At 32.4% G+C, this 13,853-nt stretch overlaps 2 protein-coding genes across 2 annotated transcripts; both read left to right on the top strand.

Moving 5' to 3' along the window:
• The first annotated feature begins 387 nt into the window (after positions 1-387).
• Positions 388-1,381, top strand: LOC149382957 (uncharacterized). Its single transcript, XM_089627638.1, has 2 exons — positions 388-706; positions 1,365-1,381. Exons 1-2 carry the CDS (start codon positions 388-390, stop codon positions 1,379-1,381), a joined length of 336 nt encoding a protein of 111 aa, XP_089483764.1.
• Positions 1,382-10,802: 9,421 nt separating this feature from the next.
• Positions 10,803-12,885, top strand: LOC149382956 (Transducin/WD40 repeat-like superfamily protein). The gene is made up of 2 exons (XM_089628294.1): positions 10,803-11,511; positions 11,959-12,885. The coding sequence occupies exons 1-2, from the start codon at positions 10,953-10,955 to the stop codon at positions 12,723-12,725; spliced, it is 1,326 nt and encodes a 441-aa protein (XP_089484420.1). The 5' UTR covers positions 10,803-10,952; the 3' UTR covers positions 12,726-12,885.
• The last annotated feature ends 968 nt before the right edge of the window (positions 12,886-13,853 follow it).

Below are 13,853 nucleotides of genomic sequence, written 5' to 3'. Positions count from 1 at the left end.
AATATTATCTAGAAATGAATACACATCCATTGCTTAAATTATTAATTTGTTACCGCACTTGTTATTCTGATCAATATTGAAAATGAGTTATGAATAACTAGAAGTTAAGGATCATTAGTTATAATAGTGACAAAATTATTTGTAGTCCTTCCGTAACAAATACTCTCCAGCTAATTCATTAAAAGATGTAACAATATTAATGACTTGAATTAAAAAGTCATAAAACCATAATAACAAATCACAAACTCAAATTGGAAAAACCCTCACGAAAACCATGCTCTCAATTCCCTATATAAACTCCCAAAAGAATAAACTACAAACAAGTCATAAACACAAAGTGTATAGACACATCAGACTAAAATTCTTCAAAAAGAATTAAAAAAAAAAATGGCTAGGGTTTGTTCGCGTGTCGTTATATTGGCGGTGATGATGTTGGCGATGGTGTGTTTGGTCCAAGGGCAGCGAGCAAGGAGGCCGTGCAACACGAACGTGGCAATGCTTAATGCGCAGTGCGGGAGGTATGTCAAGAAGGGCCCACCGGTGGGCCCGCCATCACTCGGGTGTTGTTACGTCGTTAGGTCGTTGAATATCCCGTGCATTTGCCGATCTATCACTCCTAACATCGAGAAATTAGTCGACGTTAAGAAGGTCTTCGCTGTCGCTGCAACCTGTGGCCGTCCCGTTCGTCGTGGCACTAGATGCGGAAGTAAGTAGTATTTATTTTTATTTTTATTTTATTTAAAAAAAATGGTTTTTATTTTTATTTTATTTATAAAAAAATGAAAGGCGTGTGCATTTAACAAAACAATCATAATTAGTCAAATCTATATTGTTATGTTTCCTTTAACCCGGTATTAACCGTCCACGCTTCCGCAATAAACATAAGCCACATCATCAATTTGATTTATTTTTAAATAAAAAAATCATAACAATTTAAAGCCGGCCAACAAAGTATATCTTGATTATTGGAGTGATAGAAAGGGAGACGCATAGGCATCTAGATTCTAATCTTGATTAATTAAGGGGCTGGTTAAAAATTTGGAGACTATCAAGAATTCTAAATTTTTGTATAAAAGAGTAATTAAATGAGTCGAGATAGATTATATAACATGATATATTAGGGTCCTAAAAGAAATACTGTTTTTAGGGAAATAACTAAATACAACACGTTTTTGATCCACCATATAGTAGGGCCGAACCTCAAGTTTTTCATACTAAAATTAAGGACTGCCAAACGAAAAGAAAAACTAAACATAATTAAAAAATGATCAAAACTAGAGTTTTCATAAGGATATACTACAACTTATATTAAATATTGTTACATATTTTCTCATATGGGCGTGCATGTGTGTTTCTGTGTGCAGGTACTAGAGCTCCATGAGGCTTCAAGAGAGTGAATAATATGAAATTATTCTCCATGTTTGTTTCTTGTCACAAGCCATTCTTAATTCTTAATTATATATGTAATATATGTTAGGATTTATCCCCAAATCCCAACCCTAATAAAAAAAAAACAACGTAAAACATAAATAACACGCACAGATTTATAGTGATTCATTTTCAATGCAAAAACTACCTCCATTTTACCGCTGCATATTTTCACTAAAACTCAAATCGTGAAAAAAAAAATGTTTACAATTTTTTTGCGCTATACAATTAACATCGACGCATAGAGTATTTATAGGGATAACGTTAAGACTAACAGACACAAATTCCCAAAATACTCTTGATTAATAATTTTTACAATATAACGTTCGCAAATCATCGTCGTGAGGTCTTCAGTAGTCACATCGGTACCGATCTTCAGCTCGTCAGCTCGGCAACTGATTAGCGGTTCCACACCTCCCCCTCTTTGTTCACGTCCATGCACAAAATTATTATAAGCGTTGTAGATGATTCTACAACGCTTAAGAAGCGTTGTAGAATCATTCTACAACTGTTTTTAAGCGTTGTAGAATCCTAGTTTTGTAGTAGTGTTAGTTACTTTTAGTCATGACCAGGCCCGGCTCAAGGGGAGGACAAGAGGGGCAATTACCCAAGGCCCCCACCATTCACCATGCCCCACTTAAAAAATCTATTTTTTTTTTAAGTTCTTAAATTGGTACATATGCACTGATATCATAATTTAAATATTCAACTTAAAAGTCAAAACAGCGAATATGTTGATGGGCTTTTGTTTAATTAAAATTCAAAGAAACTCAACATTTTTATGTAATAAATCACAATAGTAGTGTGATTTTCTTGGTAATTTAAGCCTCCAATATGCTCTTTCTCATATTCGTTCTAAATTGTTTTAATCAGGGAAGCAAATGTATGAAGTATTCACAGCCCACAAAAAATATTATTGGAAAATCTATAGGGAAAAAAATGAAGAGAAATACAACATAGAGAATTCTATATTAAAGGATATGTATATTGATTATATTAAGTATTATTAACTTTTATCATTCTTTATTCCCTAATTTTTCTATTTCTTTCATGTTTATATATAAATTTTTATTTTTGCTTCTTTGATTTTTTTTTTACAACTTATCACTAATTAGTATTTAATTTTGAAATTGAATTTTATCATAAAATATAGATTAGATATGACTATTAACAAATATTTATTGACATATAATTTCATTTTTGTGATTTAACTTATCATGAATTTGCAATATATAATTTATAACTGACTAATTTTTGTTAGGGAGAGTGAGCATATATACTAGCCCAATCAACCCATCAATATTATGAGAATAGTCTAAGTTTGAATAAATTAAGTGAATAGTCCAATTAATATTTCACTACCTAATTTACCCTCATATATAAGAGCAAAACTCAATTTTCCCAAAACCTAAACATAAATTCGTTCTCATCTTCGTCCATTTCACGCCATCGATCCACTTCACGCCGCCGATCGCCGCCAAACCATTTCACGCCGCCGCGTCGTCGCCAATCGTCGTCCATCCTCGTTGCTGATCCCTAACGTCGCCGGCGAGATCCGCCATAGACGCCGTCGATTCCGTCGAGCTCCGGCGGCGGCGATGCTCGTAGAATCGATGGCTCAGATTGACTCGAAAATCGGCGGGGGGAGAGGAATCGGCGGCGGAGAGGAAATCGGCGTCGATGAAGGGGATTGAGGAGAGGCACTTAGTAAATTCGCGAATCGGTTAATTTAATTAACCTACTGGACTGAGTTAGGTTAATTAATTAACTGATTCGTGAAGGATTTGAAATTCACAAAAAAAAATTCAAAAATCATAACTCAAGTCAGTTGATATTCAAAGCATTCAATTAATTAACCTAACTCCGAATTCAATCATTTAGTAAATTAACTTTACTCACAAACAAATCAGAACCTAAACTAATATTCAACCAATAAGTTAATTAATTAACCTAACTCACTCCAGTAGGTTAATTAAATTAACCTATTCGCGAATTTACCAATGGTGTTATGGTCTGAGCCGAAAATATGAGTTATTTGCTTAATAAAATAAAATTTGAGCTATTCTCCCAATAAAAATGACAAACTTGGTTAGTTACAACAAATTTCACATTTTGTTAGGGGTCCCAATTTTCTCATCGGTCCCCAATTTTCTCATTGCCCGAGGCTCTTGTATATGTCCCCAGCCGCCTCTGGTCATGGCTAGAATCAAAATATTTATTAATTTGACGTGTCAAACTCATAGGACAAGCAAGACCTACACCAACAGCTAGCACTGAAGTCCAAAATATAATTATATTTATATGAATCATACAACAGAAACTATTACCATGTGTTCATTTTGACTATGCGATCATCATCTCACTTGAAGAAAAAAGAGTGTTCCTTAATTTATCCATTCGCTATTAGTGTCTTTAAATACGTTCGTACATAATAGTAGTTTTGCTGAAGCAGAATAATCTCACATGACATTGAATATAATACACAAACTGCAATAAGACAAAAGCATTGCATAGATTAATTAACTAGATATTAATCCGAGGCAAGAGAAAAAAAATAGAAATTAATTTGATTTATTTCAATACCTCACGCATAAGGTACGATAAACAATATAATAGAAATATTCACATGTTGGTGGACTATAATTTCGTCACCGCCATTGAAAGCAACGTAAAACAGTTTTGATATATAACAAGTTACACAAATGAATATACAGAAAGTAAAAAAATAAATAAATAAAATAAAAATAAAAATAAAAATAAAAACTGACCAGAATTTTATTTACAATATATTTGAAAGTATTTTATCAGTATAATTGGTCGGTTAAAAGCCCTGAGTACCTAATTAAGAAAAAGCTTTGCTTTTTAAACACCACACTCCCAGAGACGGTAAAGATTAAAATATTGGAATTTACTCAGAAGCTATTCTCATACTTCGTATAAAAGATATATAGTGGGTAAGTTTTGCATGTCTCGTAGTAAGAGATCATCAACTGATCTTATGTATAACCGTTATTACTATATATATATATATATATATATATATATATATCTCTGCGTAGGGATGGCAACGGGTACGGGTAAGGCCGGGTACACCTATTCCGTTACCCGTACCCGCTATAATTTTTTACCCGTTACCCGGACCCGTTTACCCGGATTTTGAGACGGGCCGGGTAACGGGGATACCCGCCGGGTAAACGGGTTAAAAATGTTGGACCCGTTACCCGGTTTAAAAAAAGGGTAGCGGGTCGGGTAGACCCGCTTACCCGTTTATAAAATAAAAATCTATCAACAATATAAAGTTTAAAAATAATATATCATCTTTAGGTAAACATATGATTTATTATATTTTTAAAAACAATGTTTAAAATATATCATCTAATTATGTAAACATATGATTTATTATATTTTTAAATATTTAAAAGTTAACGGGTCGGGTCCCGGGTAACCCGGTACGGGATGGCTATTCCGTTACCCGTACCCGGACCCGTTAAAACCTTAACGGGTATTACCCGTTTACCCGTTTACCCAAAAATAACGGGTATTACCCGACCCGAATAAATCGGGTAACGGGCCGGAACGCGGGTAACGGGTCAAATTGCCATCCCTATCTCTGCGTGCAGTTTCTGACCAAACTTACCGACCTAGTACAAAAGGTATTCAAAGTTAAAAATAAGTACCAAATATTGCTTTTTCAGCCAATATATCAGATGAGATATAAAAATATATATTAGGGTAAAGACTTCAAAACATTGCTTACAAGGAAAAACTCAAGTGTTATTAACTCACTAATTCTTGCTCTTGGCGCCTTGTCACATGTGAAACTAAACAAGTTTTTCATTAGAAGGAAGGGAATTTTTTTTTAATTTTTTTTAATGCCCAATTGTCTTCGGTAGATTAAAAAAAAAAAAAAAAACAAAAAACAAAAAGATAACGAACTACTTAACATGAATGTATGACCATAGAAACCTTGTAAAGTTTCCAAGTTCAGTGATCTTTCCACGCGTCAATAGCGAGACTATATTTATATAAATGCGCACTTTTTTTTTATTATTTATTATAACTGATTGAAAGTTTGAAACCTTAAAATAACACTATTAAATCCAACAGAGAAAAAAAAATGATAATGATAAAAACTTTATATGAATTTTGTTCATACTTTTATATCGATGCGTTTCTTGGGAAGTCATCTTAAATTTTGTATCCCAGTGCTGGGGAAATTATAGCAAGCTAGCTAGGTGTGAGGCTTCATATGCCAAAAAGACAACCTCTATGCATCCCCAAATTATTATTCTAATTTTATACGCCTCTATAGTCAAATCAAATTAAAGATTATTATAACGCTAGTGGAGAAATGGTGTCGATAATCTAGTACTTGTCCATATTTTCGCTCGTAGACACGTATCAATATTGAAGCCAATAAAAGCTATAGCTTTTGATTAAATACTTACCTGAACACCCACTAAATTAATAGAACTTTTCAAGCTTGTCTCACCTTCTTTTTTTTTTTTTTTTTTTTTTGCTCTTTGTACAATCCACTAAAGGAAATTAATAACTGAAATTTAAGGCAGTACGTTATGATTATTGATGTTAGAATGTGTTTCATGTAAGCTTATTATGTAAATAATAAGATTCTTTTCAACTAATTGTGTGCCATAGGAAATTTTTATTCATGTTTTCGGCCTCCAATAATCAAGCAAACGTTCCAATCGGATGTATTTAGAATCATGAGGTTTATTGTAGTCTTGATTTACGTATTCAATAAAATAAAATACATTTGATGGCATGCCATTCAAGTGGAAGCAAAAAATTGGGCTCTTTTGTATAGACCTATAAATTTTTAATTTGTTATTATGTATTTAAAACAGGTAGAGCTCTCTTCGAAGCGTCGATGACTGAATAAAAGACACGGTGTAGTCACTATAATAAATACTGGCAATAACCACCATTTTAATTCTCGAGAATAGCCGCGATACGATCGCGACATGTCGTGGCTAAATAGCCGCGACTTATACTACACCGGAATAGTTTTAAAGATGAATTAGAAAACAACATGGACATACCCTTAATTTCAGCATGTATCTAAATCACAGATTTTAAATAAGAATCTATTATTTAAAAAAAAAAAAAAAAAAAAAAAATTCATAGCAGCAAAAGGAAAAACTCAGTGTTGTTGTTAACTCACTAAATTCTTGCTCTCGGCTCCTCTACAAATGTGAGAATAAACAAGTTTGGGAATTTTTATTTTAATTTAAACCTATTTTTTATGCTCTACGCCTCCAACAAATAGCGGTGACGAAAAAACAAAAAGAAAGAAAAAGAACGTATAAGCATGAATCGTGTGACTTGATTGAAACCTTGTAAGTTCCATGATCCTTCCACGCGTCAATAGTGAGACTATATACGTTCAATATATATATATATATATATATATATATATATATATATATATATATATATACAGATCATACTTTATTATCCCATTATTAAAAATCACAACAATATTAAAGAAAAGATTAAATCAAGTATTAAGAGATTTAAATCAAACAAAGCACCTTCAGAATGTTGAACCCCATTACCATTTGTCAATACCTTTTATTGTATCGAATTCCCAGTTTGGTACATATCTTTTTCTCGTGTCCAAACCTCTCAGCCATATCTGGATGGTTGGAAAATCTACAAATCCTCTGCAAAGTAGTTACCCATTTAACACGAAGTTGGAATCAATATCTCTAGACCATGCCAAATATGAAAGCAACGAGTTAAATATCATATATTATACCGTTGGAGAGAGGATTTTGTGAACCAGTGAGAGGAATGTCAGCAGATGGATTACTCTCCTTCGGAAATCTTTTGCTGATGTGATTCAGAAACGGAGCGAGAAGCCCAAAAGCTAATTTCTCATTATCAATGACACCGTTTGGCATAACTTTGTTTTAAAAAAAAAAACGCTTTTAGATTTAATTTTTTCCAAAAACTTTTTTTTAAGCTGACAGGTGTTTAGTAAAGTATTTATAAAACAGTTGTTGATAACAAAAGCTGATTTTGCATTTATTAAAATAAATATATTATAGTAAATGACTAAATAGACATGTTTTTTAAAATTTAATAATAATTATTAATATGATGATTTATAAATAGATATATATGGACATCAAAAATTTATTTTATTTTTAATATAATTTTTTTTAATTATTAACAAACAAAGAAATATATATTAAATTTTTTTAATAATTTTTGTTAATATAAATTTGATTAAAAAAAATATTTTTAATATAAATTAGATAAAGTTTTTTCATGAGATAATTTCGAGATTTCACAAAAAAAATGAGGATATTAAAGTAATTGTATATCAAGATACATAAACGATTTTTCCTAGGATTTCTAACTTTTCCGTTTCATGTACAATTTCAAAAATCGCTTTTGAAGTTTTTTCTAAAAACTGTTTTATTAAACGCAAACAAGCGGTTTCGTTTTTTTTTAAAACAAAAACAGATATTAATAAGTTGTGCAGACGGGCCATTGTAACTGGTTGAAACCTTAAAAATTACATTATTAGACCCATCAGAGCAAACAAGTAAACAGAAAGTTATTTGATAATAATAAGAACTTCTTATGAATTTTGTTTCCACTTTTGTATTGATGCGTTTCTTGGAAACTCGTCTTAAATTATTATCCCAATCCTAGGGAAAAACTCCATGGTTTCATGTTAGAAGTTTGAAACCATAGCTAGGTATAATTTAATGTGCGGCTTCATGTGCTAAAAGGCCGACCACTATTACCAAATTATTATTTTAATTTTATGCGCTTATGCAACCAAATCAAATTATAGATTATTATAATTTATAACGCTAATGGAGAAATTAATGGTATCGATCATCAAAGCATATGGTATTAGTACTTGTCCATTTTTTCGCTCATATAGGCACATATTCATTGAAGCTAATAAAGCTATAGCTTTTTATTAAATACTTACCACTAAATTAATAGAACTTTTCAAGCTTTTTTCACTCTTTTTGCTCCACTCAGGAAATAAAAATTGAAATTTAAGGAAGAAGGTACATATTGAAGATGTTAGAATGTGTTTCACGTGAACTAATTATATATGTGATTAATAAGAAGCTTTCCAACTAATTGTATGCCATAAGAATTTTGTATTATAATGGTTTTGGCCTTAATTAATCAAAATTATTTAAGACCATGATTAATTTACGTCCTAACCAAACGGTGGGTTGATTTAGAATAATGAGGTTTATTGAAGCCTTAATTAACTTATTCAATATAATATTATACATTTGGTGGCATGGAATTCAAGTGAAAGTAAAGATTTGGTTTCTCATGGTATTTAATGGAATGTTTAAAATTCTATGGTAATAATATGGTTGATGTTCCAAAAAGAATCATGTTCTTGGCATTTGGTCAACTTCAAGAGTCCACTTTTGTCCACCAATTAATTAAAGGGTGACAAATTATTGGCTAAAATTTGATTCCCATAATAGCAAAAGAAAATTCACCCTTACCTTTTCCATTGATATAAACTAATTTAGTATCATCAGCCGAGCTAGGATTCAAGACTATAATGGCATGGTTTCGCTATCTTTGAAATTTGAGAAACATGAGCCTATGAATCTCAAACTTAGGCATTGCATGGTTGAAATGATGAAGTGGTTTTCAAAAAGGAAATTATAGCCCCATATATATATATATATATATATATATATATATATATATATACACACCATTAATTGTTCTACTTTATTATAAAAGAATACTACATATCTTAGCGCAAGTAAACTAATATCTCATTATTTCAGTTGATTAAATTATGTTATAGTCATGAGTAATAGGCTCTCATAGTCCCTGCGAAATTATTTGAGTAATCACAATCCGGTCTATTTATTCAATTTTTTATATAGTTTTGGTCCATCAATTTTTATTATTCTGTTGGAGTTTATTTCAAATTATCATTAACTTGAAGCACTATCATACGTTTCATTAGGTAATATAATACATCTTTTATGCTATTATCTTTAATATCAAGTATGTTTTTAAAAAATTAGAAAATTATTTATTTGGTATAATTTAAAATTAAATACAAATTAAGAAAATAAAATCGCCAAATATTATATTTAAACCGCGATCACTCAAACTTTTCAATGCCCTTAATTAGAAGCTGGAGGTAGTTACCCTAAAGTTATTTAGATGGCCCCAATAAGGAAAAAAAAACACTTTATTATCTCTCTGTGAAAACTTATAATATCTGTTACATACAAAATCAATAGAGTATATATCCAGCAAAACAGATCGTAATATACTATATATAGCGTATATAACACGAAAATACAATATTATTACTTTTTCTACGTATACGTATATATTGTTTTAAGTTGCTGCCTTGCATCATAAGAAAGCAATAGTGACATGCATATATATCATATGAATATGAATATCCCATGATACGTGTCATACTGAAACCATGGCATTTCCGACTGCTCAACAGCAAAAGCCCTAGTTTAGGAAATTAAAGATTATAATGTAGGTATGTATATGAAGCATATGAATAACCAAGCTAGCAAATATATCAACTAGAGGGAATAATAAATATATATATATATATATATATATATATATATGAAGGATCAATATAATTATAATTTGTTGAGGGGGATATATCAAATAAAAATTACAAAATATTTGCGACTTTGACATATATATATATATATATATATATATATATATATATATATATTTGGTTTAACGTTAGATATTTCTTACTTATATATATGAACTCCTAATAGATATATATATATATATATATATATATATATATTGTTATTTAATAAATTTACTATAAGAGTCAGAGTTTTCGTAGGAAAAATAAGTAGATCTACAAAATTAATTAACAAGTATATGGTAGAAAAAAATGCATCATTATATCATTTAATTAATGCCACAAATAATACTAAACAATATTATCTTTTTTTCTTTGTGGTGCAAAACAAGATTATCTATCTATCCAGATACTATTTAGCAGCAACAAAAAAATCTATCAACACATCAATTATATGTACTTGGTATTATTATTAGTAATAAGTCAATAAATTGAATTATAATATAGTGACATGTATATTGTCATAATAATAAGCTACTCTCTTTGAATGTATATGAATACACGTATATAATAAACAAGTGTGAGACAGAGCGATAGATAGAGCGTGGTGGTCCTACTTATTCACCAACTTTGCATGAAAAAAAAAAAAAAAAATAGTTGTCAAAGTAGCCGTTGAGCCCTCCTTGTATTTTAGTTTTTTTTCTTTCCCTTTATTCCTCTTTCCATTTAAATATATATAAACAAAAAGGAAATCACCAAAGCTCTCATTCCCTTTACAACAAGCAATCCGTGCTCTCTCTTTTCTTTCTCTCTCTCCTCTTTACAACTACTTCTACATATATACGCTCCTATTCTCTTCACCATCTTTATATCTCTCTCTCTCTCTTTCTTTCTTTCTTATACACCAGACACAAAAATGAAACACATAATCAACCCAAAAGAAATGGAAAAAACCCCATTACTACCACAACGTCTCTCATCATCAGCTCCTTCATCAACAACAACGAGCCCAAGCAACACAAGCTCAAGAAGCATCGCCACAACCGAAACCGACTCCTCCGAAGAAAACAACAATAACTTCTACCACAAGTCATCATCATCATCGTCTCCGCAAACAAAAATTACAGCTGTCTCGTCGTTATTTCCGTCCGGTGACGATCAAGCCTTGTCGTACAAGCCTCTGGCGGTGCTGTCGGGCCACGCGGGGACTGTGTCGTGCCTCGCTGTTTGCGGCGAGTTTCTTCTGAGCGCGTCTCAAGCGAAGGACATAATCGTTTGGCAACAACCCGATCTCAAACCCTTTGCCAAGTTCGGGCACGGGGACGGGTCGGTCAAAGCCCTCGTTGCCCTAAACAACCGGGTCTTCACGGCCCACCAAGACAGTCGGATCCGGGTTTGGAAGCTCTCGCGATCCCGAACCTCCGAGAACGCCTTCAGATTGGTCAACACTCTTCCCACCACCAAAGACTATTTAGGTAAGGTAGGGGCGGATATAAAAAAATAAATATTAAAAAAGTTTTCCATGTGCTAGAATTAATAATTAAACCTTCTTAATCTCATATTTAAATTGTTGAGTTTAGCGTGTTTAATTATTCCATTTGTGCGATAATTTTTATTTGCTATTCTTTTTAGTACTATATATTCAACTTGGTTTGTTTTCACTTTTCAGAGGGTTGAGTAGTGTAATTTTCTATTAGTCTTCACTCACTATTTTTTTTTTTTAATTCCATGTCATTTATAATAAGTGTTTATCTTTCAAGGACTTTTTAGAATAAAAAAAATTGAAATCATATTTGAAATTTCTCAAGAATTCAAATTTACTCCCCCAAACTTTTTTTTTTTTTACTTTCACCCTTATAAAACTTAATTTTTCATTTGACCCCCTTTAAATTTGATTTCTGACTCGGCTTCTGAATATTCAGGTAAATGCATGATCCAGAGAAACTACGTCCAAACCCGGAGACACCACAAGAAGCTATGGATCGAACACGCCGATAGCATCTCGTGCCTCGCGGTCTCGGACGGGCTCGTCTACTCCGGCTCGTGGGACAAGACCGTCAAGGTTTGGCGCGCCTCGGACTTGAAGTGCCTCGAGTCCATCAAAGCCCACGACGACGCGGTCAACGCCGTGGTCAACGGAGAGAGGGGAGGGATAGTGTACTCCGCGTCCGCGGACGGGAAGATCAAAGCGTGGAAGCGAGAATCATCATCATCCAACGGCCGTGGTCACGCCTTGAAGGCGATCCTCGAGGGACACAAGGACGTTTCGGTCAACGCCGTGGTCGTTTCAGGGGACGGGAAGTGGGTCTTCGGCTCGGGATCGGACGGCTATGTGATGGTTTGGGAGAGGAAGGGAATGAGAATGGACGGTTGTGATGATGAGAGATGGGATTTGGTGTTTGAGGTTAGGGCTCACCGAATGGCGGTTTTGAGCTTGTGTTTGGTGGGAGAGTTTTTGTGTAGTGGCTCGGCGGACAAGACCGTTGGGATTTGGAAGAGGAAAGGGTTTGGGAAGCTCGGCAAAGTGGGAAATATTTTGGGCCACCAAGGTCCGGTCAAGTGTTTGCAAGCTTTGACTAGTGGGGTTGGTTTGGGAAGTGGTTTTTTGCTCTATAGTGGTGGCTTGGATAGGACTTTGAGGGTTTGGTGGGTCCCAACTAAGAGTGACACGTCATCCATTGAATTATAAGTTGTGTCAAGTGTTCACTTAGAGGTATACAATTTTTTTTTACTTTTTTTACACACATGCTCGACTTGAGTTTTCGAAGGGTCGAGTGTAAATTGTTTTGGAATTTTTTTGTTTTTTTTTTTTTCAAAATTGTTATTCCTTGTCAATTGTAATAAGTTTTTAAGGGTTTTTTTTTTTATTTATTATACTTTTGTTTTTGTTTCTTGTTGTTGTAACTTGTAAGTATTGGAATAAGTTTATTTTATTTGTATTAAAAAGATATATATACAAGTTTTTGCTCTTTCTGAGATTTCTTTTTGTGTATACATATATTCCACTTGGTTTTCCGAGGGTCTTGTCTTGGTTTTCAAGGTTTTCTTAGTCATATATATACTTTTTGTAACTTTGCCTTGTTATTGTTTGTGTTAAGTATTTGAAGAAGCTTCTATGATTGTGGAGTCTTAATTTATATGTTATAATCATAGCTTATTAAATTTCTCAATTCAATCAATGAAATGAGAAATGGCAATATTTTTTTTGGTGCTTAAAAAAAACAAGAATTTCTTGTTTTTTTCTTCATGTTATTAGGTTAATAAAAGTGAAATGAGAGAATTAAGATAACAACATGGCATTGCCTCCTATAACATGACACTACTGTCCCACCAATTTGCTAAATTCTATGATGTTCTTCCAATATGCCAAAATGACCACTAATAACTCTGAAAAATTAACAACTTGCAGCATAAATTCTAGTTGAGAATCTAATCTTGTCAATAATGTCTTCATTTGAGCAAAAAAATAATTCATAAAAATAAATCTAATCAATAATGAGGGTTAAATTTTGTTCTTTTTATAAATTTTCCTGCATGTGCATGGTTCTATAAATTAGTAAGAACACGCCACGTGTCACACGCCCAACAGACTGTATGAGAAAACGAACAAAACTAGAGTGGAAGCTTAACGGTCCTTTCTATTGACTTCAAAGATGTGGACTTTACTTATGCCTTAATTTGTCGGCATTGGATGCTTTATAAATAAAGCACATTTTTTTTTTTTTTGAAAATGTTTATAAATAAAGCACATAATACAACCCAACGTCTATCTTCATGAATTTACATTTAGTTTTGGTTTGAACACTAAATCACTTAT

Source organism: Urtica dioica, chromosome 10, assembly GCF_054948205.1.
Source record: "Urtica dioica subsp. dioica isolate 48M chromosome 10, U.dioica_male_clone48M_v1_H2, whole genome shotgun sequence".
Lineage (NCBI taxonomy): Eukaryota > Viridiplantae > Streptophyta > Magnoliopsida > Rosales > Urticaceae > Urtica > Urtica dioica.
Note: the sequence above shows the minus strand (reverse complement) of the source record. Positions and strands in the feature narration are given on the sequence as shown.

What these genes read in the sequence shown, in the direction of transcription:
- LOC149382957 (XM_089627638.1), top strand. Translation starts at nt 388, where the DNA reads ATGGCTAGGGTTTGTTCGCGTGTCGTTATATTGGCGGTGATGATGTTG.
- LOC149382956 (XM_089628294.1), top strand. Translation starts at nt 10,953, where the DNA reads ATGAAACACATAATCAACCCAAAAGAAATGGAAAAAACCCCATTACTA. An exon ending in CACCACCAAAGACTATTTAG is followed by an intron (nt 11,512 to 11,958) that starts GTAAGGTAGGGG and finishes CTGAATATTCAG; the next exon opens with GTAAATGCATGATCCAGAGA.